Source organism: Coturnix japonica, chromosome 23 (assembly GCF_054131305.1).
Source record: "Coturnix japonica strain WE chromosome 23, WE-NBRP24, whole genome shotgun sequence".
Taxonomy (NCBI): Eukaryota; Metazoa; Chordata; class Aves; order Galliformes; family Phasianidae; genus Coturnix; species Coturnix japonica.
The window spans coordinates 975,162-1,002,952 of NC_140685.1; the positions used below are offsets into that span (position 1 = coordinate 975,162).

Genomic DNA, 27,791 nt, shown 5'->3' on the forward strand with positions numbered 1-27,791 from the left:
CATAAAATCTTCATTGTTGAGGTAATAACCCTTCCTCCCTCCCAAAAAACAGTTTTCCAGTGGAGGACCCTTTCTATCAGCTCCACACTTGAAGCACTGACTCCTGCTATCATAACAAACCCAAGTTTAATTTGATCTGATCTTATCCTAGAAGCAGAGCAAAGTAGAAGAGAGCACACAGAAAACACTGCCATCCCAAATGTCTGTGGTGGTTTAAGACTGGTAGGGAGCTCAGTACCACAGTGATGGTCTCTCACTCTCCCCTCACAGAAGAGCAGGTGAAGAAAACACGACGACAAAAGCTCATAAACTGGTTCATCTGTAACATGAGGCAGCTTCCTGTCTCTTCTCACAGAGGCCATCTCTGCAGCCCACCCCACACTCCTGAAACCTTGCCAGGTAACCCCATACATCTAACCCTTTAAAAAATGAACTTATCATCTGGCTTCCAGAATAAAGTACAAGAATGATCTTTACAGTTTTGCTGAAAGACTGTAGATCTCTAGCTCACTTGTGCACTCCTAGCTGCTGTGCTCTGAGAAACACCAAAATAACATTCACTAACATGTTACCTACTTGTGTATTCTTCTTCTGCTGCACAGCTGTTTGGCTGAGGTATTTTGAGATGTGTAGTTTTTCTACATCCCATCCATTTCCTGACAAAACTACGTCCCAACAGCTCGTGCTGCCTTTCAGGACACTCTTCCAGTAACTGTCATCATCTGAGATGGATTACAATGATCTTCACTGGCTTCTTCATTCTCTCTTGCACTGCAGCTCAGTCCAAATCCTTCTTTACCTTGTACCACAAAGCAAGCTTTTCATTCCTCTTTTTCAAAAGCTCGAGAGCTGCAATATGACATGTGGCTGGTTGCCTACTTACTACTTACCCAGAAATAATCACAGTAGCTCCACTCTGAAGGTTTCAACAACTGCTGCTCTGGCATTATGTCAGGGTGGGGGAAAGTTACAGAGTTTATCTGGAAAAAAAAAGGAAAAAAAGAAAAAAAAAAAAAAGGCAGAAGATAGTTAGAAAGTAATGAAATTTAATTGCTGATGAGAAAAATGCAAATGAAAGATTATATATGTGCACTCCAACCAAAAAGAAACCAACAACAACACAGTGAGTGCATGCTGGTGAAGAGAAATTGGTTGTTGCATGGAAACAGTGGCTCAGTATTCCCAAAAAGCTCGTCTGGGCAAGCAGTACCATCAGCTTATAGGAAAATGAACTGTTTCACATGAGGAATGCTTGTCTGATTCAAAAGTACCACACACTAACTTCTAGATCCCTAACAAAGCTGTGGTGAAATACCTGACATGAGCATGCCCTGACCACAAGAAATACCACAAAGATGTAAAACACTGAAAGCACTGCTATTGGCCCATCTCATTAGCCAGTTTTGGTTTGCAGGATTACTTAAAAGGTCTCATTTTTTCAGCAAACTGCACTTCAGTCAGTTAGAGACCTTTTCATATAAAGCTGATGATCCTGCAGAAAGAAATAGGAATGGACTCTCTAAAATTAGATAGTCTTCAGTGCATGAAAGCCACAAATTTAAAGACAGAACTCATCACACAGACATTAAACAAAGGCACAAAAATGTCCAAGTGCTCATTAAGTTATCGCAGAAGAAAATGCAGCCTGGTAAAAGCACAGTGTAAGCGAAGGATGTGACAGCTACTGCAGAACACGCTGCAGAATAATTCTGGGCGCAGCTAAGCCCATTGGGGAAGCACCAGCATGAGTCAGAGACTGCTGTCACTACATAGTGCTCTCATAAAAATCCTGCTGGGTAGGCACACTAAAAGCAATCCTCCCAGCATACCAGCAGGTTCACTGGACAGTAAGGGTACCTGTATATTAACCAAAGAATCACCAGAAATTAGGGATGGGCAAGCATCACAGCATCACAACTGTTACCTTTTCCTAAGGGGGAATTACTTAACATACAAAGGAAATCCAAGGGACTGTGGACAGGGATATCACAATTGCACAAGCAGCCCCACATCTAGCACTGATATGCTGTAAATCTGCCCTTGGGGTTTTCAGAGTATCAGAAAGGATGCAGCACACTGCTGCAAAGCACTGACATGGGATAAATCCACAATGCCAGATCAATGCAGACTAAGCCTTTAGCTGATACAACACTGTTCCTGCAATCCCACGGCAACTCTGCCACTGTTTGTCTGCACTACAGTTTCAGTGGCTGTACTGTATGTAATCACAAAGGTTTCTTCTTCCTCCTCCTCCTCCAGAAGGATTACTCTTTCTTTCCAGAGCTTGCCAGCTCTATTTCAAAGCGAGCTCAGGACTTGTCCCTTGTGGTGTCCAGCTCCCTCACACCCCCATCAGAAGCATCATGCATCAGGAACCACAAAGCCAGCTCAATTCTGAGCTAGATGGTGCAGCGAAGGGCACTTGTGTGACGCCAGGCTGACCTCTGTCCCTGCAGTCTCTGCACTAACTCTGTCTTGAGGGAGTTTTTCTGAGGAAACCTCCTGCCTCAGCTAACATTTTCCTCTCCCTTGTCAGCTCAATCATTTCAGAACATCACTGCAAGCCTATCATGTCCTATTTTTGCGTTAGGTAGGTTAGGTTACCTTCGCTCTTCCATTCAGGGACCACTAAGTCTGAAGTCCTGCAAGCAGAGCCCACCACCCCCTCAAAACAGCACCAGCAAGGAGTCCACATCACACAGAGTTCTGCTGAGCAGCTTCTGGGCATGGGAAGCTCAGGCAGAAGGAGCATCACCCTGCTAGGAGATGGCAGCTCCTCTCACCCCACTGGGACATTTCCAAACAGATCTGTCCAAGGGCCTTAAAATAACAGCTTGAAATACCAGGCCAGATTGTTCTTTCAGACAGCACCTGACAAGCACCAGCCTGGATCAGTATCCAAACAACCCACAACAACAGTACACCTTGCAAACAACTGCTAGTCATGGACTGCTCCTGCATCTTAGCACACTGCCCACCACACAGCCTCATCTCTTTTCTTAAAAGACAGACTGTATCATAGTTTTGACTTAAAAAATAAGATGGCCTCCAAACCTAGGCACAGCTACTTTCCATGTATGACAAAGGCCACTTCCTTGTATTAAACACTGTGTGTAATCTGGTGAAAGAGGCCTTAGGGACACCAGAAATAATTCAGATCTCCCAGGCAGGAGCATTACTATTGCAACTGTTAAATTTGCAATGGGCAAGCACAATGGAAATTCATATTTCTTGTGAAATATGACAAGTTTCATAAAAACTAAACCTGTGTTAGCTGGAAGCTGCTTATTTAAGACTTCCTATCATGTCATCAATATGCTGATAAAATAAACAGGGTCACTTGAAAGTCCCACACTTGGAAAAGTGAAGGTGTCTGAGATGCACTGAACACACCACACCACTTCCAGACACGCGGAAGGAAGAAAAACACTGAGTATGTACAGCTGCATGTAGCTTACAGTTTCCTACATTAAAACCCAGATGTAGCATGAAAAATTATTAAACTCTAGAAATATTACTAAAACAGTACAGTTGTCCATGAAGTCCATGATTCCTCCTTTCATCTCCCCACATTTCCTCTACTTGACCAAGAACTCTTGGATTTTAATTTCCAAACATTTCTAAAATGTCTCAGCTTTTCTCAGCAGCACAGGAGTCACTGGGTAAGCTTTGAACAGGCCAAGGCCATGCAGGAGCACTATATCTCATTTTCCCAACAAGTCTTCCTCTGAACTGTTCATTTTCTTGCTTCTACAATCAAACACAGCTGGAAAAACACACCGGTTCACTGGCTCCATCCTGCCAATGGGCTGTTTGCTTGATGCAAGATCAAGTCAAAGTCATTTGCACTGGTGTCCTGATGTTTAAAAGCCCAGCCCATGGCATTAAATAGCCTTATCAGCCCCATGAAGTGTGGTGTCTTCTCCCTCCTCAAGGGACCACCAATCTCATTAATCAAGTATCTGACAGTGGGTCAAGGTATAAATTCTAAGTTCAAACAACATGAAAGACAACAGTTGTGCTTATTTCTTTCAAAAACATTGACTTTTAGCCAACAGGGCATACAAAAACATGCAGAAAGGACTATTACAGTTGTTATTGCCATATGTATGTTAAATATATATTAAAGAACATAACTAATGACTGACTCACAGAACTTTAAGAGAAAACAAGGCATTACGACTCACATTATGTTTGCATGGATGTCACTGGGACAGCCCAGGCGATCATCAGCCTCATCATGGCATTAAGTCCTCAAGTGGACTCTTCGCTAACAAAAATAATGGTTGTTAGCTTGCAGCAAAGCAACTTCAGTGAAAAGACGCCAGCAAGGTGTGCTCCAAACATGAGCTAAGCAAAGCAGACTGTCCTTGCAGCTGCCACGGAATGCTGGTGGCAACACAAAACCCGTCTGAGAGGTCTGGGCACCTGCTGGATTGCCAAAGTCAGAGCAAAGCACACAAAAGCCGTGCTGTGACAAACATGGTGACAACAAAGCTGGAAGGCAAAGAGCAGATGAGCAACCCCATTCAGTGCCTTTCTCAAACAGTTCTGTTTTCTATCAAATGAAGAAACAGATAAAAAATACTTTTGCCCGTGTACTGATAATCAGCAAAAGCAACTGCAGCTTCACAGCCAAACACTCCAGCTTGTATTTCATGAGCGATGGTTATTAAATGAGCTGTTTAATTGTTATTATTATTTTTAGGTCTGAACTGCTAAAGGTTTACTGACAAAAAGTCACAAGGACATAGGTGTGTTTGCAGGATTCGCACAAGAGCAGCATGCACAAGATAGTTTGTTGGGGCAAGACTTGAACATCCATTCCACAGACTACAAAGTACTCTGCATGATTTGAAGTGGCTACCAGCAGCCTCTGTAAATGAGACAATGCCAAGCAACATGCATAAAACAAGATGAAGGTTTCGATAATCAACTACATATTTATTACATAAGACGCTACATAAATAAGTGAGCAGACAGTGTACGAGCTGCAATGTGCTGTGCTTAAGTGAAAACAACTACAGAGGGGCAACATACTTGCTCTTCAACTTAAGCACACTCACAGCACCTTAAGACAATACAACTTCCTCAGCTGGCTTAACTTCTGTATTTGCTTTACAATCTCAATACCTGAACACAAAAACTACAACAGCCAACTCTGCAAAGATCACCAATGTCAAACAGGGCTGTTGGGACAACCAGACAAATTGGGAGGATGGCTGACATCTCTAAAGAGCTTAGGCAACAAAAAAAAAAAAAAAAAAAAAAAAAAAAAAAAAAAGAGGCTTGGGCAGTTTTAACTCTACCCAGGTGTGGAAGCCCAGGAATGCTTAGGCTGTGTCTATCACAGAATTACAAAATGCCCTGGGTTGGAAAGGACCTCAGGGATCATGAATTTCCAATCCCCCCTGCTGCAGGCAGGGTCACCAACCTCACGTTTAATACCAGGCCAGGCTGCCCTGGGTCCCATCCAACCTGGCCTTGAACATCTCCAGGGATGGACGGGGCATCCATAACCTTATTGGGCCACACCTCACCACTCTCACAGTGAAGAGCTTCTCCCTGACATCCAATCTAAATCTTCCCCAACTCAACTTCAAACCATTTCCCTGTGTCCTGCTGTTATCTACCCTTTCAAGCAGTTGACTCCGCTCCTGTATATGGGCTCCCTTTAGGTACAGGCTGCAATGAGGTCATCCCACAACCTTTTTTTCTCCAGTCTGAACAACACCAGCTCCCTCAGCCTGTCTTCATAGGGGAGGTGCTGCAGCCCTCTGATCATCTTCGTGGCCCTCCTCTCCAACAGCTCTCTGTTGGACACTGTGCTCCAGATGAGGCCTCACAAGAGCAGAGTAGAGAGGGACAATTACCTCCCTGGCCCTGCTGGCCACCCCTCTTCTGATGGAGCCCAGGATACCATTTGCTTTCTGGGCTGCATGAGCACACTGCTGGCTCATGTTAAATTTCTCATCCCAGGACCCCCAGGTCCTTCTCTGCAGGGCTACTCTCAAGGACTGCTCCTTCCAGTCTGTATAAATGCCTGGGATTTCTCTGGCCCAAGTGCCAAACTTGACACTTTGCTGTGTTGAACCTCATTAGGTTCACCCAGGCCCACCTCTCCAGTCTACTGAGGTCCCTCTGAAAGGCATCCCTTTCTTCCACCATGTCAGTCTCAGTGCTCAGCTTGGAGTCATCAGCAAACTCGCTGAGGGTGCATTCAATTCTGTTGTCGATGTCATTGATAAAGATGTTAAAGAGCACCGGTCCCAAGACAGACCCTTAGGGGACACCGCTTGTTACCGGCCTCCACCTGGACATGGAACCATTAATCAGCACCATCTTTCTGCAGCCTTACAACCAATTCCTTATCCATCAGGTGGTCCATCCATCAAATCCACATCCCTCCAATTTGGAGATAAGGACGTGGTAGGGGACCATGTTAAAGGCCTTTTCAAGTCCAGGTAAATGATAAGTATCTAAGTAACTTCAGCATCACAGATTTGTATGTGGCAGTGATGTCACAGTTGTAGCACAACAGGAAGGGAGAAAAGCCAACTGAAGCTCTGAACATTAAGAAAGAAAACTTATCCACTTTGTATTTATAACATTAGGTTCTGCCAGAAGTGTTCAGGAAGCTTCATTCATGTTATCTGTAGAATTGTCTAGAAACCATTTGCTTAGTGTGCACCAAAGTAGTGGATTTCTGATAGCTTCTGCCATGCTGTCAGCCCTAGGGCAGAGCAGAGAACACTGCTGAATAGGCAGCCTCGCACTGCGTTAATTTCTTTATGTCAGACACACAAAACACTAAGCTACTGCATGCAGGCTGCCCCTCTTCCATACACAGCACATGTTCATTTGGGTGTCCAATGTAAGGAATATAAATGCCATCATTTTCCAAGTCATGTCTTACCTTCATTAAGCACTAAAACATTTCTTAGAAAGAAATCCACACTCAGAAACTACTGTATCATCAGACATGCTCAGGTTTCTTGCTCTTCAGAGAAATACAATTCTATTCTCCCTTGTACACAACATGTACTGTACCTTCCCTCATCTACTGCTTCAGCTTCCACAGATAAAACTCCTGTCCAGAGGGACATCTCTTCAGGAATCAGACAGCAAACAATCCATACTAAAATTAGTAAATACACCTTGAAACTCGCTGCAAAAATCAGTGTGGACCACAGAGTTGCACTTCTGCTTCCTTATGAGCAACAATAATTTGTGCAAATGGCAGATTTGTATCAGCCTATGATATAATCCATCAGGGTTTCCTTTCCAGGGAAAACAGATCCTTAATGCTGGTAATATTCATTTACTGAGAATGCCATACCCTTCTTCCTGTGCGATACATACTCCAGCTCACACCTGTCTTCAGGACTACCAGAAGAAGAGTAAATCCATGCTCTTCGGACATAGAGAAGACACCTGCATTCTTTCGAAGACAGTAACGAGGTCCCCTTCCCCTGAGGAAAGCAGTTAAACAGGGTGCTGGGCTGCAGCTGCTGATCAGGTGTCATGACCTGATGTTTGCAGCTCCTCTATCAGTGGGTTTCTGTTTGAATGGAGGTCTGACAGACCCAAACTGATGACAAAAATCCTCTTCGCGAGAAGTTCTGCTTGAGTGCTGCTGCAGCCCAAGGAAAGCCATTCAAAAGCAAGCTAAGGACATACCCTGCAGCCCTGTTAACCAAAGCATCCCAATGCCAGCTGGAGCACTGTTGAACAAATAAAACCTCCAGGGAGGGGGCAGCAGAGAGGGAATTTACATTGCTTTACAGTTTACACTCCATCTGAGAATGTTATTTTTCATAACGCTTCCTTGATGCAGGCAGTGGCTTGAAGCAAGCGGCTGTTAAAATTAGCTTGGTTCTGCCTGTCTGATGCATTGTACTTGAAAGCTCTGGACTTCTGTTGGAGGAAGGCACACAGTGACCCTTATGTAACACACACCACTTGACTGCTTTGCAGATGCTACCAGATGGCACACAGACCAGCAAATATGACATGAAAAAGCACCCCAATGAGCAGCCCAAGTCCTCGCCTAGTACAAAATGAGTCCTTCACAAACACAGGTGCTCTCATGCTCTGCTCTCTGCAGCACACACAGACCATGTCTGTACCCCCAGGGCGACCCACGCAGCCCGCTGTCATTCTGCTCTATACTCAGACAGGGAGCAGGCTGTGAGCAGCGTAGATAGAGCAGACACCTTTATTCCCTCTCTTTTACCACTGCAATTTGTCTGTCTTCTCATTAATCTTTATTATTTCCTTTTCAATGGATTGTAACAAGCCCAGTCACTTCCATTAATTTGTTCTCATTTCTTCCCCGATTTCAAACATCTGTTCGATACTGAGGAGTCCACAATTGTAAGCTGTGTTCCAGATGAAGTCACAAATCCTGCAGAATTCATCAGTGTATGTAAACCTCACACTTCGAACATCTTATCAATTATATACATGTACTCAAATCAAATGTAATGATCACTTTATACTGAAAATCTTCGCCTTTATTAGAAATCTTCAACTGGACACTGGCAAAGGAAAACAACTTCTGATGCCTCTTCGAATACAAGACAAAAGTTCTCGCACAGGACAGTGACCCCTATCGCTAATCCTTTCTCATCCTTTGTTGCTTCCCCAAGTCGAGACGGACCAGGGCCCGGGCAGCGACCCACAGCGGAGCGCGTTTGGTCAGGACCCACCGCCAGATCCCTTTTCGTGTATCTCCTCACTTCCTGCTCATCCCAGAACCCCAGAACGGAGAAATTTGACAGGAACTGCACTCCGAGAACCCCGTGGGACGGCTAGAACAGAACATCCCGATCTGGAAGGGCCCCGCCAGCATCACCGAACCTGTCCCGGGGATGGGTTCTTCGCTACAAAGACCACGAAGCCTTTCAGGGCCCCGGGACGTGCTGTTCAAACAGAGCAGAACTAGTCCCGCCGGAGGCAGATCCCGAACGCGGGATTCATTCCATCCCGCAGCGCCCCGTCCTGCACAAGCATCACGCCCCGCGCCCTGCACCGCCACACGGCCGAACTCACCGTCAGGCTGCTCTCCTTGCTCTGCCTCCTCGGCGCCGCCGGGGACCCCGGGGTCTGTGGAGAGAAGCGGATGGCATCGTCGAGAGCGCGCTCGGAGCCCAGCATGGCGGGCACGGGCCGTGCCGGGGCTAGGCGGACCCCATAGCCCGGCGGCGCGGGGCGGAGCGGGAGGCGGCGTCGCCAGCCGTCAGGACTGCGCCCCCTCACCGCTGTCAGCAGGGCTGGACTGTCCGGCGTATCCCGGCCGGGCCCTCAGCGCAGCACCGCCCGGCTCCCCCCGCGTTCCTCAGGGCTGCAGGGGTGTCGGTGACCGGCGCCCAGCGGGGCCGGGCCGGGGCGGGAGCGGAGCCCGCAGTGCTGTGTGTGGGGCGGAGCCACCCACCACCGTCGCGGCCCGCCTGCGCTGGGCTCGGGGCCCCCCTGCTGTGCCCGGAGGCTGCGGGTGACGCGGGTCGGTGCGAGGAGAGCGTTTCTGAGTCACCCTGGACTCTGCTGCAGCCCTTGAGCAGCGCATTTACTCTGAGCTGCAGCCCGAGATCGGTGGAACGGTTCTGCCGCTCCGCCTGTGACTGTTGATCGGAGCGGGCAGCGCGGCTCTGCAATCTAGGAAGTTGTAAACAAGGCCTGGCCCTGTGCCCAGCGCGGCACGGCGCTTATTGTGCTCAGCTGTAGCTCGTTCCCCCTTGACCTGTTTCCAAGAACTGTGGCTGAGCTTTCCCGAGCATTTGTCTGCGCGGTGGCTGCTGCCCTGCTCCTGCAGCACGCTTGGAGGCGGCTGTCTCAGGAGAAAGCCACGCTGCTGGGAGCAGTTGCAGGGACAGTCACCATCCGCAGCCCAGGAACAGGGACTGGAGTGGGACCAACTGAGCCACAGTCTGGGGTCTGGAGAACAGCTCTGGAAAAGTCCCCTTCCTATAACCAGCAGCACACGGTGGACTTCTTCCTTACTAAGGGCTCTTCTGCAGAAGCATCCGCAGCTCCCAGGAAAAGCTGCTCTCAAACTCAGGGCACAAATGAAGCCAGGACTTGAGTTTGGGAAAACTGGTAATTAAAGAGTAATGGAAAGAAAGTGTGACAGAGGCCACTGAAGTGAATGAAGTCACAAACAGGACTCCTTTAGGCCCTGTACCTGAGTCATCTCATCAGAGCTGAAAAGTGCATGGAAACTATCTCTAAAGCAAATCTGAGCACAAAGGTGACTTGAGTCTACAAGATTTACCTGAGTCAGACTCAGCACCATAAAAGCTGCAAATACCAGAAATAAAGTTCTGGGGGAGTCAGTTATGCAGACTTGCCGGCAGACAAAGCAGATACCTTCGGGAAATGGCATTTGTTGCACAAGCATTTATACTGCTTATTTTAAAAGAAGTCAGACCCTGCAAGTTGATTTGGGTTCTCTGAACGCTGGAGTCCACCAGTGGCTGTAGGGGTTATTAAAATGGTTTAAAGTTTCCAGTGGTGCCCATATGTTCCATCTCCAGCCTATGTAAGATGCTCAGAGAAGAATCAATGCAAGTCAGTTAAGTGAGAGATGTTGGTCATGGACATGGAGCCTGAAATGACAGACTGTGTACCAGGAAATGCCATGAATCCATGGGGAAAGGAACCCAGAAATACAGGCTCAGCTGAAAGAGCACTGCTAGTGCAAAGCACAGCACTGAGGACCAGAGCCTAGAAATGGTAAGGGAGATGGTAAAAGCAAAGTGGGGCAGCTGGCAGACAACATAAAATTTAGACCAATAAACAGGACTTCAAAGGAACTCTGAGGCAGCGTAGTTCAGCATGGTAACCACACACAAAACACATTTTGTAGGGAGTGTTCTAATAGCTGCTTCGCAAAAGAACTTAGCAGCTAATAGAGAAATGAAACAGAACTGAGGTCCTGTGCCCTTTTTCCCAGCCAGCAGACAGGGAAGCACAACACACCAGGAGTGCAACCCAGCAACACTGCTCAGCTGTTGCTGCTTTGGCAGGGAACAGAACCTCGTGGGAGGAGCTGGAAGAAGGCCCTGTGCTGCATTCGCAGATCTGCAGGGAAGACTCTCCTGGAGACAAGAAGTGGTGCAATCAGCAGTGCGGAAATACTGAGTGACAATTTAGCCAAACAGATGAGGGAGACTGTCAACAAGTCAGCATCCTGAATGCTAGCCAGAGGTGGTGCTGGGTGTGGCACAGGCTGTGAAAGGCAGGAGGAGGGCCTGCGAAAGGACACGCTGATGGGGATGAAGTAATCCAGAAAACAGCGTCACTCGGATTCTTTGTGAATAATGTCTTTGGGTGGGAAGGCTGCAAGAAAATACAATAAGACAGAGGCATGGGCGGATGTTCATGTCCAGAGAGGACTGTGCTGGAGACAAGCTCAGTTCAGGCTGAAAAGGCAGGGTTGTTAATGGTGACTGGAGTGACCTCAGGGAATTTTCCGAAAGGAGCAACAGGACACAAAAATTCAAAGTATTTTGGTGTTTTGTACTGTTTTACCAGTAGAATACAAAGAGTATCTTTTCTAGATGCAATGAATCTGACTGATTTGACACTTCCTTAAAGAAAATGCCTCTCGACATCCTGCTCTAGCAGACTCTCAGTCTGCTTATGCAGACATCCACTTATGTGTGGACAGCACTGCTTGGACCTTTTTCCCCAAAACTTACCTGGGGGTCCCCACTGGCTTTTCGGAGATTCATGTGAACAGAGTCTAGTTGGTGTACCGGGGTTCCAGAAATGTGGTAGCCATTCACTGTAAGAACATGTAAGAAGTGAGCTGGCTTGCTGCAAGTTGCACATTTTAAAAACAAGTCATGTAATTGAATATCAGCATGTGTACTGTACTGAAACAGAAACAGCCCATGGGCCTGTTCTGCCCTCAGCACCCTGCAGCAGGCTTTATCAGCAGTTATAACAGGAGTGAGTGAGTTGGAAGAGTCAAAAAAAGAGGCCCCAAAATGCCAAAACAGTTCCTGCATCCCGCAGCTTGGTAAAATGATGTGACTGAAGAAGCAGAGTATGTAAAAAGCAAGGCTTTCATGGAGATGGGCTGTTGATGCCAAGAAAACATGCCTTGTAAGATGTTTACGTACACAGCTGTATGGTTGGAAAATAATGAGCAAAGAATAATGCTCTAAGTAGAGATAAGTGCAGCTATGTTACATATCCTTTGGTCACAGCAGAACACAGTGTTCAAGCATGCTTCCCACTCAGCTCAGTCAATAAAGACCCGCATCAGTTTGACAAAAAATTGGCTGAAGACATTCTCTAGACTGTATTGTTTACAGTCAGCTGCTAGAAGTGCCCTTTTTATTCTAGTGTAGTTTCTGCTTTACTCTGTCTTCATGCAGCCCCTGCAGCTTTTTCGCTGATTCTGGTATGTGACTCCTCCAGAAGCAAACTGGACAGCCTTGCAGCTACCATGTGTTAATACAGTCCTCGTGCACATGTGCTGTGCAGGGAGCAGCTGCAGGCAGCCCACATTCCCCGAACCTGTTTCTCCCACAGCTGCAAGAAGCAGGAGGGAGAGACAGATGTGCTCCTCAATGCTGGCAGCCGCTCTTGGCCTCTGCACCCCAGGAAGAGAGCAGGTACTTGGGGCTGCAGGACTTGAAGCATAAATCCTGCCTAATCACAGCATTTTTGTTTGCTCTGCTGGCTGGTAGAGAAGGTGATTCACCCAATGCAGCGCTCAGGAGTGGCAATGCACAGTACCTGCTGGGCTCTGCTGTGTCACAGGACTCTTTGGGGTCCCAGGCACACTGCTTGGCCGCTCCCAGGTTGTCTCTGTTAGAAGAAAACAGCAGCATAAGGATGACAAGAGGCCAACAGCATCATGTGCCTATGACACACAAATGGCTCTGACCCCCAATGTTGTCCACTTCAGGGCTAAAGGCCATGAGGAGTATGCCTATGCCCCCTTGTGCTCCTTATCTCCTCCCTCATCCCTTTGCCTTCCCAACCCCAATCCTCAGCAGCTAGCTGAGATCAGTAGCAACAGCATCACTGATTCCTCCAGTGCAGCTCTACCACAGGGCCACTTAGAGGAAAGCAGGGCCACAGCTGCATGTGGCAGCCACGCACTGCCTGTGAGCTGCTGCCACAACCCATGCAGTCAGGATTTCTAACTAGATTCCAGCAAGCCCAGACTGGGCCCCATCTGTGGCCTGTGTGGGCACAGCAGCCAGTCTGACACAGCACAGCCTGGGGACACGGACTGAACTGAACTGTCTTTGTCCCTGCTCTCCACATGGAACTCAGCTGGGACTCAAAGATGTAGCTTCAGCAACGGGAACACAGACTACAGCACATTTCCCCCCCCTCATAACAGGCTACTGCACCAGAAAATTCCGCTTGGGTCCCTTAACAAATGCACGTCACACCACTTTCGGTACTCATTAGACTGCTGTTGCTTTTTCCCTCTTTTCTCCTCTAGTTAGCCATTTTGCTCATTTTTTTAGCAAACAGAGAATTGTCCTTGGTGACATGCTAAACACAGAGGATTTTATTGCAAAATGTCATTAAAGTTGCAAATGGTGCATATTGGAATTAGAACATCAACTTCTCTGAAAGTGTAGCTATAAAGCCCATGCCAGCATTCCTACCTATGGAACAAATATGTTGGTATCAAACAAAATAAATACTGCTGGCTGCCAGGCAATATTGACTAAGAAATAATCAAGTCAAAGCATCAACCACTTCATTTCAAACTGTGATTCACAAAACCCATCCAGGAGCAATCTAACCCCACCAAAAACTGAAATCCTGCATCTCTCAATATTCTGGATGGGAACTGGCAAGTGGCAACATACCTGCATGAGGAAGAGGATACCAGATATGATAAAGCTGGAGAACTGCTATCTACTTTTGATCTCTCAAGCTAAGTCACATGCAGTTGTGACTAGGAAATAAAAAACCTATCAAAAAAGACTTTACACCACCTGGATGGAGAGACAGCATTGGTGAACAAAGGAAAGGCAACTGATGTCATCTACCTGGACATGTGCAAGGCCTTTAACACAGTCATAGAATCATAGAATGGTGTGGATTGGAATGGACCTTTAACGTCATCTAGTCCCAACCCCTCTGCTACAGGCATTTACTTAAGCGTTGCTTTAGGTTCCTCATTTCAGAAAAAAGAGATCACAGATTCCTTATTTCACGAACTGCAGACCCCAGAAGGAGGAAGGTGCTGCACCCCCAAACCTGTGGTGCTCATATTCCTGAAGATACACTCTCTGCTGCTTGCTTTGCCCCTCTCTTCTTATTTTGTCTGCAAATCAAAATATTCTGACTATTTTTTTCTCTTGCAAATGGAAAGCCTGGTGGACTGGAGCTTTGATGAATCACTGAGGAAATATTTAAATTACACTCAGATTTTCGTGAATTGGGTAGTAAATTAATAAATTTCATTCTTGGCCAATGAGGCAGGATTGGGATGTGTTAGCTAAACAGAAGGAAAATCAAGTGATACGAGTTGTCTTTTCTGAGTCAGTTTGGCTGAAAATGTCTGTGTGTGGTTAAATAGGTAAAATCTGATTTATGTTTATTGCACTGTAAAAGTAAACAGTAAAATATGCTACTCACATTTTATAGTATTTTTTTTTCTAATGTAAATAGTTGTTTACTGAATATTGTAAATGACAAGTTCTTGGAGGTTTAGGAGCAACTGTGTGTAGAGGAATTATGATGTCCTCTCAATGCCAAAGTGCAATCCACAGGGTAATATATTTTTATCATAACTGACTTGGACATTGGCAGTTAGAAGTTACTTTAGTTACTTTCATATATATTTTATGCAAGTGTAGCTTTTGCATTTTTGAGACTGCACAGAGGAAACCTAGCAAATAAATTTGAAACATAATTAGTTGTTCTAAATTTCCAGTAAGTGGTCTCTGTTTTGCCTGCTGGCTGTTGTGGAGCCGGTCTCCAGCCACACAAAAACTCCAGATACATAATCAGAAGGCAGAAATTTTGCACATAGAAGTCCATTGAATGTGATCCAAAGTACCCAGTGATTTTCAAAATACAGAAATTAAGTTGATTGTAGAGCAATGCATATTGAAAAAGAAAAAAAAAAAAAAAAAAGCAATAAAAAATGTAGAAATAGAAACATTTTATTGGACAGGAAATGAACAAGAATGTTTTAAACATCACTTGTTTTCAGTGCTGAGAGGAAAGAAAATCCCTTTCTGTACACATAATAACAGTGATAGTGCAGCTGCAAAAGCACAAGTGCAATGATCCTGAACCAGGATTGTACTGGTGTGCTGCCACCTACTGCAAGCCACAACTATCACATTGGCTTCTCGGTAAAGAATTTCCTCTTCACATCGAACTTAATCTCCACTTTAACATCTAGGTCAAAGCCATTACCCCTTGCCCTATCACTACACTCTCTGGAGCCCCTCTCTAGCTTTCTTTTGGGTCAACTGTAAGCAATGAAAGACCATCATAAGGTCTTCCCAGAAACCTCTCTTATTTTTTCCCCTTCTAAAAAATGCGTGTTATATTTCCTCTTATCCTGTCAGTGGACAGCAGATCCCTGAACTGAACCAAAACTGCTCTCCTGAAGCCCAGGGTAGTAAGCTTATTGTTTGCTTTCTTTGCTGCCCTAAGAATGATGAGCTCTGCTATTTCATGATCGCTGCAGCCAAGGCTGTCTTTGAGCTTCATATTCCACATGAACTTCTCCATTTGATGGAGAACAGAGGTCCAGCAGAGCACCTCCTCACTGGTTTCTCTGTCTCTTGGAGAATGCATTCCAGGAATGTCCTGAATTGCTTATGCCCTGCTTTGCTGCCTTTTTGGCAAGGTTTGCTGCCTCTTTGTGGCTCCTTATAGTCCAAACTTTGTTTGGACTCATGAGTCAAAGGGAGTGCAAACATGCCTGATCTGAAAACAGGTTTCCTTTAACTGCACAGCATCGCATTCCATAGTCCAAACCTCCAGGCTGCCTGGCGCTGCCACGCTTCACTTGGCTTTGATGGGAGGCCACCTCACCAAGCAGAAAGAGACAGACTGCTGTTAGTGCTCTTGCATCTTCACCTTTCTTGCTAAGATATTCATCACATTTGCAATGAGTCAGAAAAGGCTTGAGGATGCTTCACTCCTTGATATTGTGAGTGGGGGAAAACAGCCCTAAGGAAGGGCAGAGGAAATGTGTAGGTTTGTGCATGAAAGGAGGGAAATGACTTGCAATGCTCTAAGACTCGAGTAAAACATTCAACACTTCAGGAGCAGAAAGGATAGGTGAATGACAGTACAATGAAAATATTTTTCCCCTGTTCCACAGCAGACATCCAGCACAAGACGATTTCGTTTAGTTTGAATGAGGTCTCACCAGTTCACAGAGATGATGCACAGTTGGATTCTGGCTCTCCCCTCCTGATCTCCTGCTGACCAGAATGGGAGAGGTCTCCCAGTTCATCACAGCAGCTGCTTCTTCTTTGTACTCCAACATCTTGACCCACTGAGCCCTGCAGTACATGGCTGTGGTAACAACAGCTTAAAAGGCACAACCAACCACCCTATGCATGAGCTTCTAAACTGCAGCACTGTCCTCTACATGCTGTGTTCCCATTGCACTTCAAGGTAACACTAGCCCACAGGCCTCCCAAGACCCTGATCTTCACTTCCATCCTCATATTTAAATTTCAAGGGACAGGAAAAGCAGGCAGAAATGACAGATGCAAATCTCTTTGCACCTGCATGAAATATGAGATTCAGTCTTATAAGTGCTGAAAGTAAAGCTCAATGCAGTACATGAACTAGTTCAGCAGGAGCTACAGTCTCAGATCTCAAATCCAACTCAATTGCTACAGGCAGTTCAATGCAGAAACTGAGACTGCAGTATAGCTATATTCTCTGGCCCTAAACACTGCAGTGTAAACACAGTTTTCTGTGTTTATAAGAATGTTGTTACATGTTACATGTTGTGGGAAAAGCTACTGACAGTCTTTATTTCATCTTTCTGAGTATCTTTTAAAATGAGCACGGGGACCTGTAACATGCCCTCCTTTTGGAAAGACCATGACACACAAAAGCAAGACTGATATTGCAATACTGTAAGCTTGGTAGAGACAGCAATGCTATTTCCAGCATTTTCTTGAGACTTGCTTTGATTTTCTAGGATTTAGGCCACTTTACCAGGGCAGGTTACTGTATCAAAGGGAAACTGTCACTGGTAGGTTTTATCAGTAGGAGAAAAGAGAAACAATAGAAAAGACACGATTGCAATGCCTGCCATCTCTTACTTGCTTCCAGAGTGTCTCAGATGCGGTCCTTAAGTTTAGTTGGTTTGAGTGTGTGTTCCCTATGGCTGATGAGATACAAAAGAAAAATCTCAACCTACAGACTGAATCCCTCCAAACACTCCCAAGAGATGGAAAATAATTAAGTAGAACAAGTACAAGAGTAGGTCATCGTTATGTTCCTTCTATCTCTTACTTCAGGCCCAGCAACCAGTACTTCAGAAGATTTCTGGAACATCTTCAGTGTTTTCCAGCATTATAGTACTGACTGCCACACAGGAAAGAGGTCATCCAATGCAGGACACTTGGCTTTGAGGTTGTTTTCTAACCAAGCAAAGATAAAATAATTATTGTTTATTCTGTCAAAATAAAGAGTTCAAGATTTGTTAGAGCTTGGAAACAAGGTTACAAAATGACCAATGTGTTATTAATAGTCTTAATGGCACCCTTAGTGGGATTCTTTCAAGGCTGTGCTTGAGATGCTAGGATGGATTCTGTATGCATTTCCTCTGCACGGTGGCCAATCCCTGTATTTAACTATTTTTTTTTTTTTTTCCCTTCTGAAAACAGCATCAGTGAAAAAGCAAATATGAGATTACAGGTCACGATATTCTCTTGCTTAGTCTCTTGTCATCTTTCAATTACTCAGTGAAATGCATCAGTATTAAAATTGCTTTCATGTTCTAACTAAGCTGTGGCTTATTACAGGGCAGCAAGGAGGGTTCCTTTACACCTGATGCTTCTTAATTCAATCCTTTTTATCCACTTACAGTACTTAAAAATTATGTACCTTAGGAAGGAATAGTTGAGCTTGTGGCATCGTAAGGTTACATTTGTCTCAGCTCTGGCACTTTATAGAAGCTATGAGACATAAATTTAGCAAATGATAAATTTTAGGATGGAGAACCTCAAAAAATGCAAAGTCCCTTTGAGTTTCCATGTATATTCTCTGACCAAAACAAGAGTCCTACTGGCAATGGTATTGCATAAAACATGACTATAACCACCATGACTATGTCTTATTTGTACATGTTGTAGTAGGAACCATTCACATGACAGTGGCCTATGGACAAAGTACAACTAGGACAAAGAGCAGTGCAACTTCCAGCTGTGATTCCAAGGGGGCTAAGATGTGTCAGTTCTTCACCACCGAGATGTTTTAGTAGGTAGTGGTTTGGTGCCCTGGGAAACATCGTTACAAAACAAAGATAAAAGGATACTCGATGGAAGGAATCCAGCTGTTCACCAGCTGTAAGATGCTAAAGGTCACCAAACACTATTTGCAAGGGAAATGTGATACCTTTTTGGCAATGAGTTTTCAGCTATTGTTCAAGCACTGTCTGGAAAAGTACAGCTTACTGTTTCTGATCCTCCTAATGTTGGTTAGCAGGCTACAGGTTGCGGTGGTTGCACAGCTGGATCAGAGACCAGCCAGGAATTAGGAGCTTCAGTGAAATAACGGTTAATGCCAAAACAAAATAGGCACAAATGAGTATCTAGGAAAACAGAAGCAGAAAAGATGGCTGATAGAACCAGGAGGATACTAAGGAATATGTATTCTTTGAGGCAAATAGAGAACATTCTCCTGAGCCTCTGAAGTCATGGACTTCTCAAGATTCCTCTCAAGGACTGTATTTGTGATGATGAGAATAAATGGGTCATAATTATGATGAAGAAATAAAATCAGTGCTTTCCAAGAGACAAAAAGCTGTTCAGTAAATGAGAACGTAACACCACAGATGAGAAAAGCCTGGAAATAAGGATGCACCAAGAAACGCTGACCTTAGCTGAGAATGCAAGATGGCAGTAAGCCACACAAACACTTGTGTCATAAGTATATGTCATCTTTAATATGATGGGTAAGGTAGCTGGAGTGCATTGTTTGACTAATATATGAGGTATTGCAGCTGCAGCACATCACAGAATTTCTTCAGCATCATCAAATATTTTCCAGCTGAATCTACCACCCACACACAGTAGTAAGTAGTTGTGCACTTTGAACACATGCTGCATTCAAACTTTGCACAGCAAAGTAATTCTAGGGCTCTCCTCTCAACAAAACCAATGTCACTAGTGCTATGAAGCCTGGAAACTTTTCCACATGCCTTTACAATCCAGATTATGTACATGATCCTCTGCTCTACCAGAACAACTCAGTCAATGCTTTACAGCAATTTCCTGTCAAAAAGAGGATTAACTGAAAGTCAAAGAAGTGATTTCTCTCTTCAGTTTTCTTAAAGATGGATAAATACTGTCTATGCGTTGAAGACAGTTTTCAGAGGCTGTATGTAGTACACAGTTCCTTACACTTATCAGAAATTATTTCATCTCACATGCATCAGCCTCCAAATCACCCAGAGGTTGTTCAGATGTGCTCAAGGTTGAACATAAACATTAGCATTCTATTTTGTACTCTGTCTCAGGCAGGATCTCTTCCTATTCTCAGTCCTTCCATCAGCTCATGTACATGAAAGGTTTTGAAAGCTTTGAACATTGTGATTTTGCAACTCTGACCAACCTGGAAAAACACATTTCCTGTAATTCCAGCAGAACAACAGAGCTTCTGGCTGACTTGTTGTAATGGTACATGTCTTGGGAAGGGACATCCCTATGCACAGGAGGAACAAGCAATCTCAGCCAAATTGGTAAAAGGGACACAGGCTCTAAGAACCAAACAGGGATATGCAGCAATTCACTTAAACATTTAATAGCTTCTCTTCATTAAGACCACACAGCACAACTCCTCACCTGAGGAGTCTGCATAGAGCACTGGGGTGTTCATCATGCTGGGACTTGAGTTTATCCTAACAGGTCAACATTGGATCAGAACTCTGAGCCCAAGGGAAGTAGATGGAGAGCTGACCTCTCAGGATGGAAACCACCACTCTTTGGTGAGGTGATGCCAACACAAAGGTCAGCACAAATTTGATGAGGAAGAAATAACAAATATTCCTGTGTTCCAGTTTTATTCTAAATTAAAATAATAATAATAATAAAATAAAATAAAAAATAAAATAAAATTGGAGAGATGGTGGGGAAGGGGAGGGAGGTTAGGAAGGAGTCATTTTGGCTCAGAAGTTTAGGAATTAAGTACAGAGGTGATTGCCACTGTTTCCTGTACTCCTATCTTTTTGCCACAGGGACAGGAGGAGGAATTCAAAACTCATAAAGGAGGCAATAATTGTCTGACCTCTAACTATCGGTGAGCTGCAAGTGAAAAGACTTCAGGTGTCATCCAGGCAAGAACATTGTCACTTTGCTGTTCTAGTGCTGGCATAACAGTCTAGACTTACTGGGCAGCCTTTCTAGGGAACAGGGCACTGACAAAGCAATTGGAAAAGGGACACAATCAGGACTAAGGAAGTCATCCTGCCCCTGTACTCGGCATTGGTGAGGCCTCACCTTGAGTATTGTGTTCAGTTTTGGGCACCTCAGTACAAAAAAGACATGGAGGTACTGGAGCAGGTCCAGAGAAGGGCAACGAGGCTCGTGAAGGGCTTGGAGAATCAGCCCTACGAGGAGAGGCTGAGGGAGCTGGGGCTGTTTAGTCTGGGGAAAAGGAGGCTGAGGGGAGATCTTATTGCTCTCTTCCAGTAACTGAAAGGTGCTTACAGTGAGAGCGGGGCAAGTCTCTTCTCACTGGTGACAGGTAACAGGACGAGGGGAAATGGCCTCAAGTTGCTCTAGAGGAAGTTTAGGTTGGAGGTCAGGAAACACTTCTTTACACAAAGGGTAGTTAAACACTGCAATAGGCTCCCCAGGGAGGTGGTTGAGTCATCATCCCTGGATGTGTTCAAGAGCTGTTTGGATGTGGTGCTCAGAGATAAGATTTAGCAGAGGGTTGTTAGAGTTAGGGTACTATGGTTAGGCTGCGGTTGAATTTGATGATCTTTGAGGTCTTTTCCAACCTGAGTAATTCTATGATTCTATTATTCTATGATAAGTATCAGAGGTGGAAGGCTGTACAGAGCCTTACATGATGAGCTGCAGAAACTGTTGAAGGAGAAGGTAAATTGAGCCAATTTGCAGAAGACCATCCAGCTGGCTTTAGATATTGCTGAACAAGAGAACTTGACCAGTGTTCTACCTCTGCACTGACTTATGGATGGTCACCAATGTGCTATGGGAGTGGTTCCAGCAATGGAAGCAGAATAACTGGCAGCAAAGAGGCAAAGCCATCTGGGCTGCTGCATTACGGAAAGACATTGCTGCTCAGGTAGAGAACATGACTGTAAAGGTACATCACATAAGTATCATCATGGAAGAGATGCATCATACAGTTGGGCTCAGAACTGAGTGGTGGACTTGACCATGGATACTATTGCACAGGTTATGGATGAACATGAAACGTGCTTTAATTAAGCAAGCCAAGTACATAAAACCTCTTTGGTATGGAGAACAATAGCAATATAAATATGGGGAGGCCTGGCAGATGGATTATATTACACTCTCACAAACCCACCATGGCAAGCACCATCTGCTTACAACAGTGGAAGCAACCTCCAGATTGCTGGAAGCATACCACATACTGCATGCCTCTGCCTGAAACACTATCCTGGGCACTGAAAAGCAAGTCTTGTGGTAACATGGCACCCCAGAAAGAACTGAGTGAGACAACTGGACTCATTTCCCAAACAACCTCAAAGATACCTGGGCCTAAGAGCACAGCACTGAGAGGGCATATCTCATCACCTATCACACACCAGCCTCTGGGAAAACTGAATGATACAATGGACTGTTAAAAACTACACTGAGATCAATGCGTACTGCAACATTCGAACACCAGGACACACATCTTGCAAAAGTCACTTAGTCAGCAGCTGGTGATCTGCCAATAGAATTGGCCCTGCCCAATCAAACTTCGTGTGTACTGTAGAAGGAGATAAAGTCCCTGTAGTAGACATGAAAAACATGCTGGGCAAGACTGTCTGGGTTATTTCTACCACAGGCAGAAGGCAAGCCCATCCATGGGCTTTTGCTCAAGGACCTGGGTGCACTTGGTGAGTAACGCAGAAGAATGGGGAAACCTGGTATGAATCTCAAGGGGATCTGATGCTGGGTGAGAACAGCCAATAATTTGAATCGTATAATACTGCAAGTCATCACTACTATGGTTGCTATGGTTGCTGCATTACCAATGCTATTACAGTAACAAGCACCCAAATTAAATAATGAATTCTGACATTTTACTCCAAACCAGAACTGGCTTCAGCATGCAACAATCCAGCACCATGCATCATCCCTCCTGCCCTGAAAGACTGCTGTGACAGATGGAGCCCAAAGTCATGAACTGAATGAACTCCACAGACAATTTAGAGGAATGGCCCAAAGACCATATCTGTGACTAATGGGGGTATATGGGAAAGGGTGGGGCCTAAGTATGATATAATTGATACTGATTAAGGGTTGGATATTGTCCTGGTTTCAGCCCAGTCAGGGCAGGTCAAGCCACTCAGTGGAGAAGAGCTGTGGCCATGATGGCACAGGGCAGGGAACGGGGCAGAGCCAGGCCATGTGGCCTGAATTGGGAATCAGGTGATTCCATATCATGTAGCACCATGTTGAAGGTCATAAAGCTGTGGGAGATGGCTGGGAGTGGCTGCTGCTCAGAGGCTTCTGGGCATCAGTCAGAGGGTGGGGTGTTGGTCAGTGAGCAGGCATTACTTTTGTGTACATTTATTCATTTATATACATACATGATGGCTGCTCTGAAAGTAATGCCTCCTATTTTATTATGCTGGCCCACAGCATCAGAGGCAGATGTCAGTGGGTTAGCGTTAGAGGTTGAACCTTCCCACCAATATCCTGTTACATGTTGTTTCCATGTGATAAATGGCAGCAAAGTGGCACTCTGACAACATACTATCTCAACATGGAAGTGCAGATGCAGTAAAGGTGGGGAATTGAATTCCTCCATGTGGAAAAAACTGCATGTTTATGGAGACCAATCAATGGATGTGTGCATGTTAAGTGGTGGGTGGTGTGTTTCAGAGGTGGTGACAGTGACACTGGGTCAACTATGTTGGTGCAGATTTCAAGTTGCACAGCATGCAGGCTCTTGTTCATCACTGGCAAAACAGCATAGCTAATAATTTTGTCTGTGTTGAAAAAATATGTGCAGCAGAGAATTTGCTCTATCAAATATTGTTGTTGTGCTCTTTGTATCTGTTGTCATTTCCATGGAAATAAATAAGAGGGATTACTTTTCCAGCAACTTGCGTATATAGTTATCATCAGTTTTGTTTCTGTGTTCCTTTTCTGTCTTAGTATATGTTTTTTTATAGAATCACAGAACTACAAGGTTGAAAAGGACCTACAAGATCACACAGTCCAACCATCCTCCCATCACCACTGCTACCACAGTCACTAAACCATCCCTCATAGCTCCTCATCCAGACGCCTCTTGAACACTGCCAGGGACGGCCACTCCACCACCTCCCTGGGCAGCCATTCCAGTGCCTGACCACTCTGAGAGAAGAAGTTGTTCCTTATGCCTAATCTAAACCTCCTCTGGTACAACTTGCAGCCATTTCCTTGGGTCCTGTTTGTTGCCTGGGAGAAGAGGCCAAACCTCTCCTCATCACAACCTCCCTCCAGGAAGTTGTAGAGTGCAATGAGGTCTCCCTTGAGCCTCCTCTTCTCCAGGCTAAACAATCCCAGCTCCCTGAGCTGTTCCTTATAAGACTTGTGCTCCAGACCCCCCACCAGTTTCATTGCCCTTCTCTGGACACGCTGCAGGGCCTCAATGTCTTTCTTGTAGTGAGGGGTCCAAAACCAAACACAATACTCGAGGTGTGGCCTGACCAGTGCTGAGTATAGGGGGATGGTTACCTCTCTGCTCCTGCTGGTCACACTATTTTTAATGCAGGTTAGGATGCCATTGGCCCTCTTGCCACCTGGGCACACTGTCAGCTCATGTTCAGCTGAGCATCAACCAACACCCTCAGGTCCCTTTCCTCTTAACAGTCCTCCTGCCACTCTGCTCCAAGCCTATAGCGCTGCATGGGGTTATTGTGGCCAAAGTGCAAGACCTGGCACTTGGCCATGTTGAGCCTCATCCCACTCACCTCAGCCCAGTGATCCACCTTATCCAGATCCCTTTGGAGGGCCTCCCTACCCTCAGGCAAATCAACACCACCTCCCAACTTGGTGTCATCTGCAAACTTACTGAGGGTGCACTCAATGCCCTCATCTAGGTCATCAATAAAGATATTAAACAAGATGGGCCCCTGTACTGACTCCTGGGGGGTACCACTTGTAACAGGTTGCCATCTAGACTTAACTTCATTAAACACTATCTGCTGGGCCATCTCCAGCCAGTTCCTTACCCAAAGAAGGGTCTACCTGTCCAGGCCACGGGCAGCCAGTTTCCCCAGGAGAATACTCTGAGAGACCATGTCAAAGGCTTTGCTGAAGTCTAGGTAGACTAATCAACTGCCTTTCCCTCGTCTACCAGTGTGGTCACCCAGTTGTAGAAGGAGATGAGGTCGGTCAAGCACGACCTGCCTTTCATGAACCTGTGCTGGCTGGGCATGATCCCTTGGACACCACGCACAAGCTGTGTGATCTCATCCAAGATGATTTGCTCCATAACTTTCCCTGGTACCAAGGTCAGGCTGACAGGCTTGTAGTCCCCCAAATCCTCCTTATGGCCCTTCTTGTAGATGGGAGTCACATCGGCAAGACTCCAATCCTCTGAGACCTCTACAGATAACCAGCAACGCTGGTAGATGGTGGAGAGCAGCTCAGCAATTACCCCCACCAGCTCCCTCAGCACCCGAGGGTGGAGCACGTCCAGTCCCATGGACTTGTGGCAGTACAGGTGGAGGAGGAGCTCTTTAACTGCCTCCACCTGAATCACCAGGGGTGTATTCTGCGTAGCATCCCAGACTTCCAGATCAGGGCATAAAATGCCCTAAGGTTAACTGATCTGCCTATTAAAGGCAGATGTAAAGAAGGCATTGAGGACCTTCCTCAGTGGTCACATTCTCCACTGCATCAAGTGAAGGATGGAAATTCTCCTTGGTTCTTCTCTTACCATTGATATATTTGTAATAAGATTTCTTACTTCCTTTTACTGCAGTGGCCAATCTGAGTTCAAGTTGGGCTTTTGCCTTCCTAACTTCCTCCCTGCATACATTAGCAGCTTCCTTGTACTCTCCCCAAGTAGCCTGTCCCTTCTTCCAGAGGGCATTGACTCTCTTTTTCTTCCAGAGTCTCAACAATAGTTCCTGGTTCATCCACACCAGTCTTCTTCCCCTTCGGCTCACCTTGCAGCATTCAGGGACAGCCTGTTCTTGTGCTTTTAAGACTTCTGTCTTGAGGAGCATCCAGGCTTCCTGGACCCTTTACCCTTGTGGAGTAACTCCCAAGAGACCTGTGCTACAAGCATCCTGAACAGGTCAAAGTCCACCCTCTGGAAGTTCAAGACAGCAGTTTTATAGTCATCCTTCCGACATTTCCAAGAATAGAAGACTCTACAATTTCATGGTCACTCTGCCCAAGACAGTCCCCAACCTTCACATCTCCTACCAGTCCTTCACTGTTAGTGAAGAGCAGGTCTAGCGGCGTACCACTCCTGGCAGGGTCTTATACCAGCTGCGTAAGGAAGCATCTTCCACTCTAGAAATCTCCTGGACTGCTTCCTCTCTGCTGTATTAAACTGCCAACATATATCAGGGAATTTAAAGTCTCCCATGAGAATGAGTGCTGGTGATCACACAACTTCAGCAAGCTGTTCATAGAATGACTCATCCACCAGTTCCTCCTGATGAGGCCGTCTGTTTCAAATCCCAACTAAGATGTCTGCCCTACAAACCTTCTCCAGATCCTTATCCATGGACACTAGACCTTATCATTCCCAACCCCAAGCTCTTCAACATCAAAACAGTCTTTAATATAAATAATCATTTTTGGAGGGCACAAAGAGCTGGGAGAAGAGAACCAAGACAACTGACCCAAACTGGGCAACGTATGATATTGTGTGAAAAAGCTATAAAACTGAGTTGGCTAGGGGGGCTGCTGCTGCTCGGGAACTGGCTGGGCATTCAGACCCAACCTCAACATGCACCCACAGGCCACACTTTCCACATCTCCCATCTTCCTTGCTGCTTTCTTCTGAGCTTTATCCAGCCAGCTTACATTTTTCTTGGAGTGTAGAGGCCAAACAAGATAAAACATTCCAGTGAAGGCTTTATAATTTCCATGTAGAGTTGAAGGATTACTTCATACCTCACAGACAACACTCCTATTTATACAATGGAAAATACTGGCTGTTTTAGTAACAGCACAAACCTGCTGGCCTGCACTCAGATTCAGACTCTCCAAAGCTTCTAAATCTTTGTCTGTATATTGCTCTATTGCCTGCCTTTGTCACTTAATCAGTTCTGATGAGATCTCCCATCTTAAACACATATTTACTGAGCAGTTTCTTACCCTTCTAGCAGCATGTTTCTGAATTCTGAGCTTGTTCTGCGCAGTACACAATGTTCTCTCCCAGCTTTCATTTGAAGTTAACATTTGAGCAAGTACTTTCAATGTCAACATGCCATTCATTACTGGAAATACCGACTAGAACAAAGCCTGGGGAAATCTCTGCAGGATTTCCTTCAGTGCTAACTCCCCTTGACAAGGGACCATTGAGAACCACTCTTCTGAATATGATTCTCCCAGCAGTTCTGCAGCATCTTTATAGTAATTTTACAAAGTCTTTCTTCTGTTTAGTTTGCTTTTCCACCAGCCAGCTTTCAAATTGCCTTTGCTGTTTTTAAGACTTGACTTCCTGTAACAGACCTGCCCTGCTGCTTGTGGGGTCCTTGCCCTGCTGGAGGCACAGATGTTTAGCCATAATCCTGCCAAGAGGGTGCATGCCTCATCCAATTACTTCTTGTTGGTAATAGAAGTGCTAAGATGGCTGTGACCTTGCCAAGAAAGCCTGCTTCTGCCAGTTCTCACCTTTTGTGAGGTGATGCTTCGCCCTGCAGCTCCACACCGTGGCAAGAGTGTGGTGGGAAGCTATGTTGTCCTCCTACCCATCCCAGGGCTGAGCCACAATTCTGAATTAGGTGAATAGCCCCAGCCTACACCATTCATATTCACAGAGATATGTCTGCCAGGGCAACTTGGTTGGGCACATATCACACCTGGAGTACTGCAAGAGAAGGACATGTCTGTCACTCAGGGGATATCCAAATACAGTAGTTAAATTAATAGACAGTGAAACCAATGCCTGAACCTTCCACATATGGTTAGCATATGGCTGAACTAAGTGACCGTCCTCTACCTCATGCATGAGAGGCATACAATGATAACTAAAGGACATACGCATGATAGCAATAAACACATATAAAATTGAGCTGGAAGCTTTGGGATCTTTGAGCACTTCAGACTACAGAAGACCTCGTAGAGCACCTTTCAACCAAAAATGCAATGTTACATTTACTTCCTAACCTCAGTATTAAAGTTAAGCAGAAAAAATCCCACCACTTTCTAAAACTAGCATTT

General features: G+C 45.4%; 1 protein-coding gene across 7 annotated transcripts in view; it reads right to left on the bottom strand.

The window, feature by feature from the left end:
• Nucleotides 1-27,791, bottom strand: part of GAS7 (growth arrest specific 7) — a 106,408-nt gene that overhangs the window by 35,977 nt on the left and 42,640 nt on the right. For all 7 annotated transcript variants that reach the window (XR_014936695.1, XM_015879888.2, XM_015879887.3 and 4 more), the window contains 4 exons: nt 12,751-12,822; nt 11,703-11,788; nt 9,055-9,108; nt 891-980 (listed from right to left, as the gene is read on the bottom strand). Coding sequence is in view for 6 of the 7 variants with exons in the window: in XM_015879888.2 (XP_015735374.1) it covers nt 891-980; nt 9,055-9,108; nt 11,703-11,788; nt 12,751-12,822 (302 nt within the window). In the remaining variant the exon portion in view is untranslated. The remainder of the gene's footprint in view (nt 1-890; nt 981-9,054; nt 9,109-11,702; nt 11,789-12,750; nt 12,823-27,791) is intronic.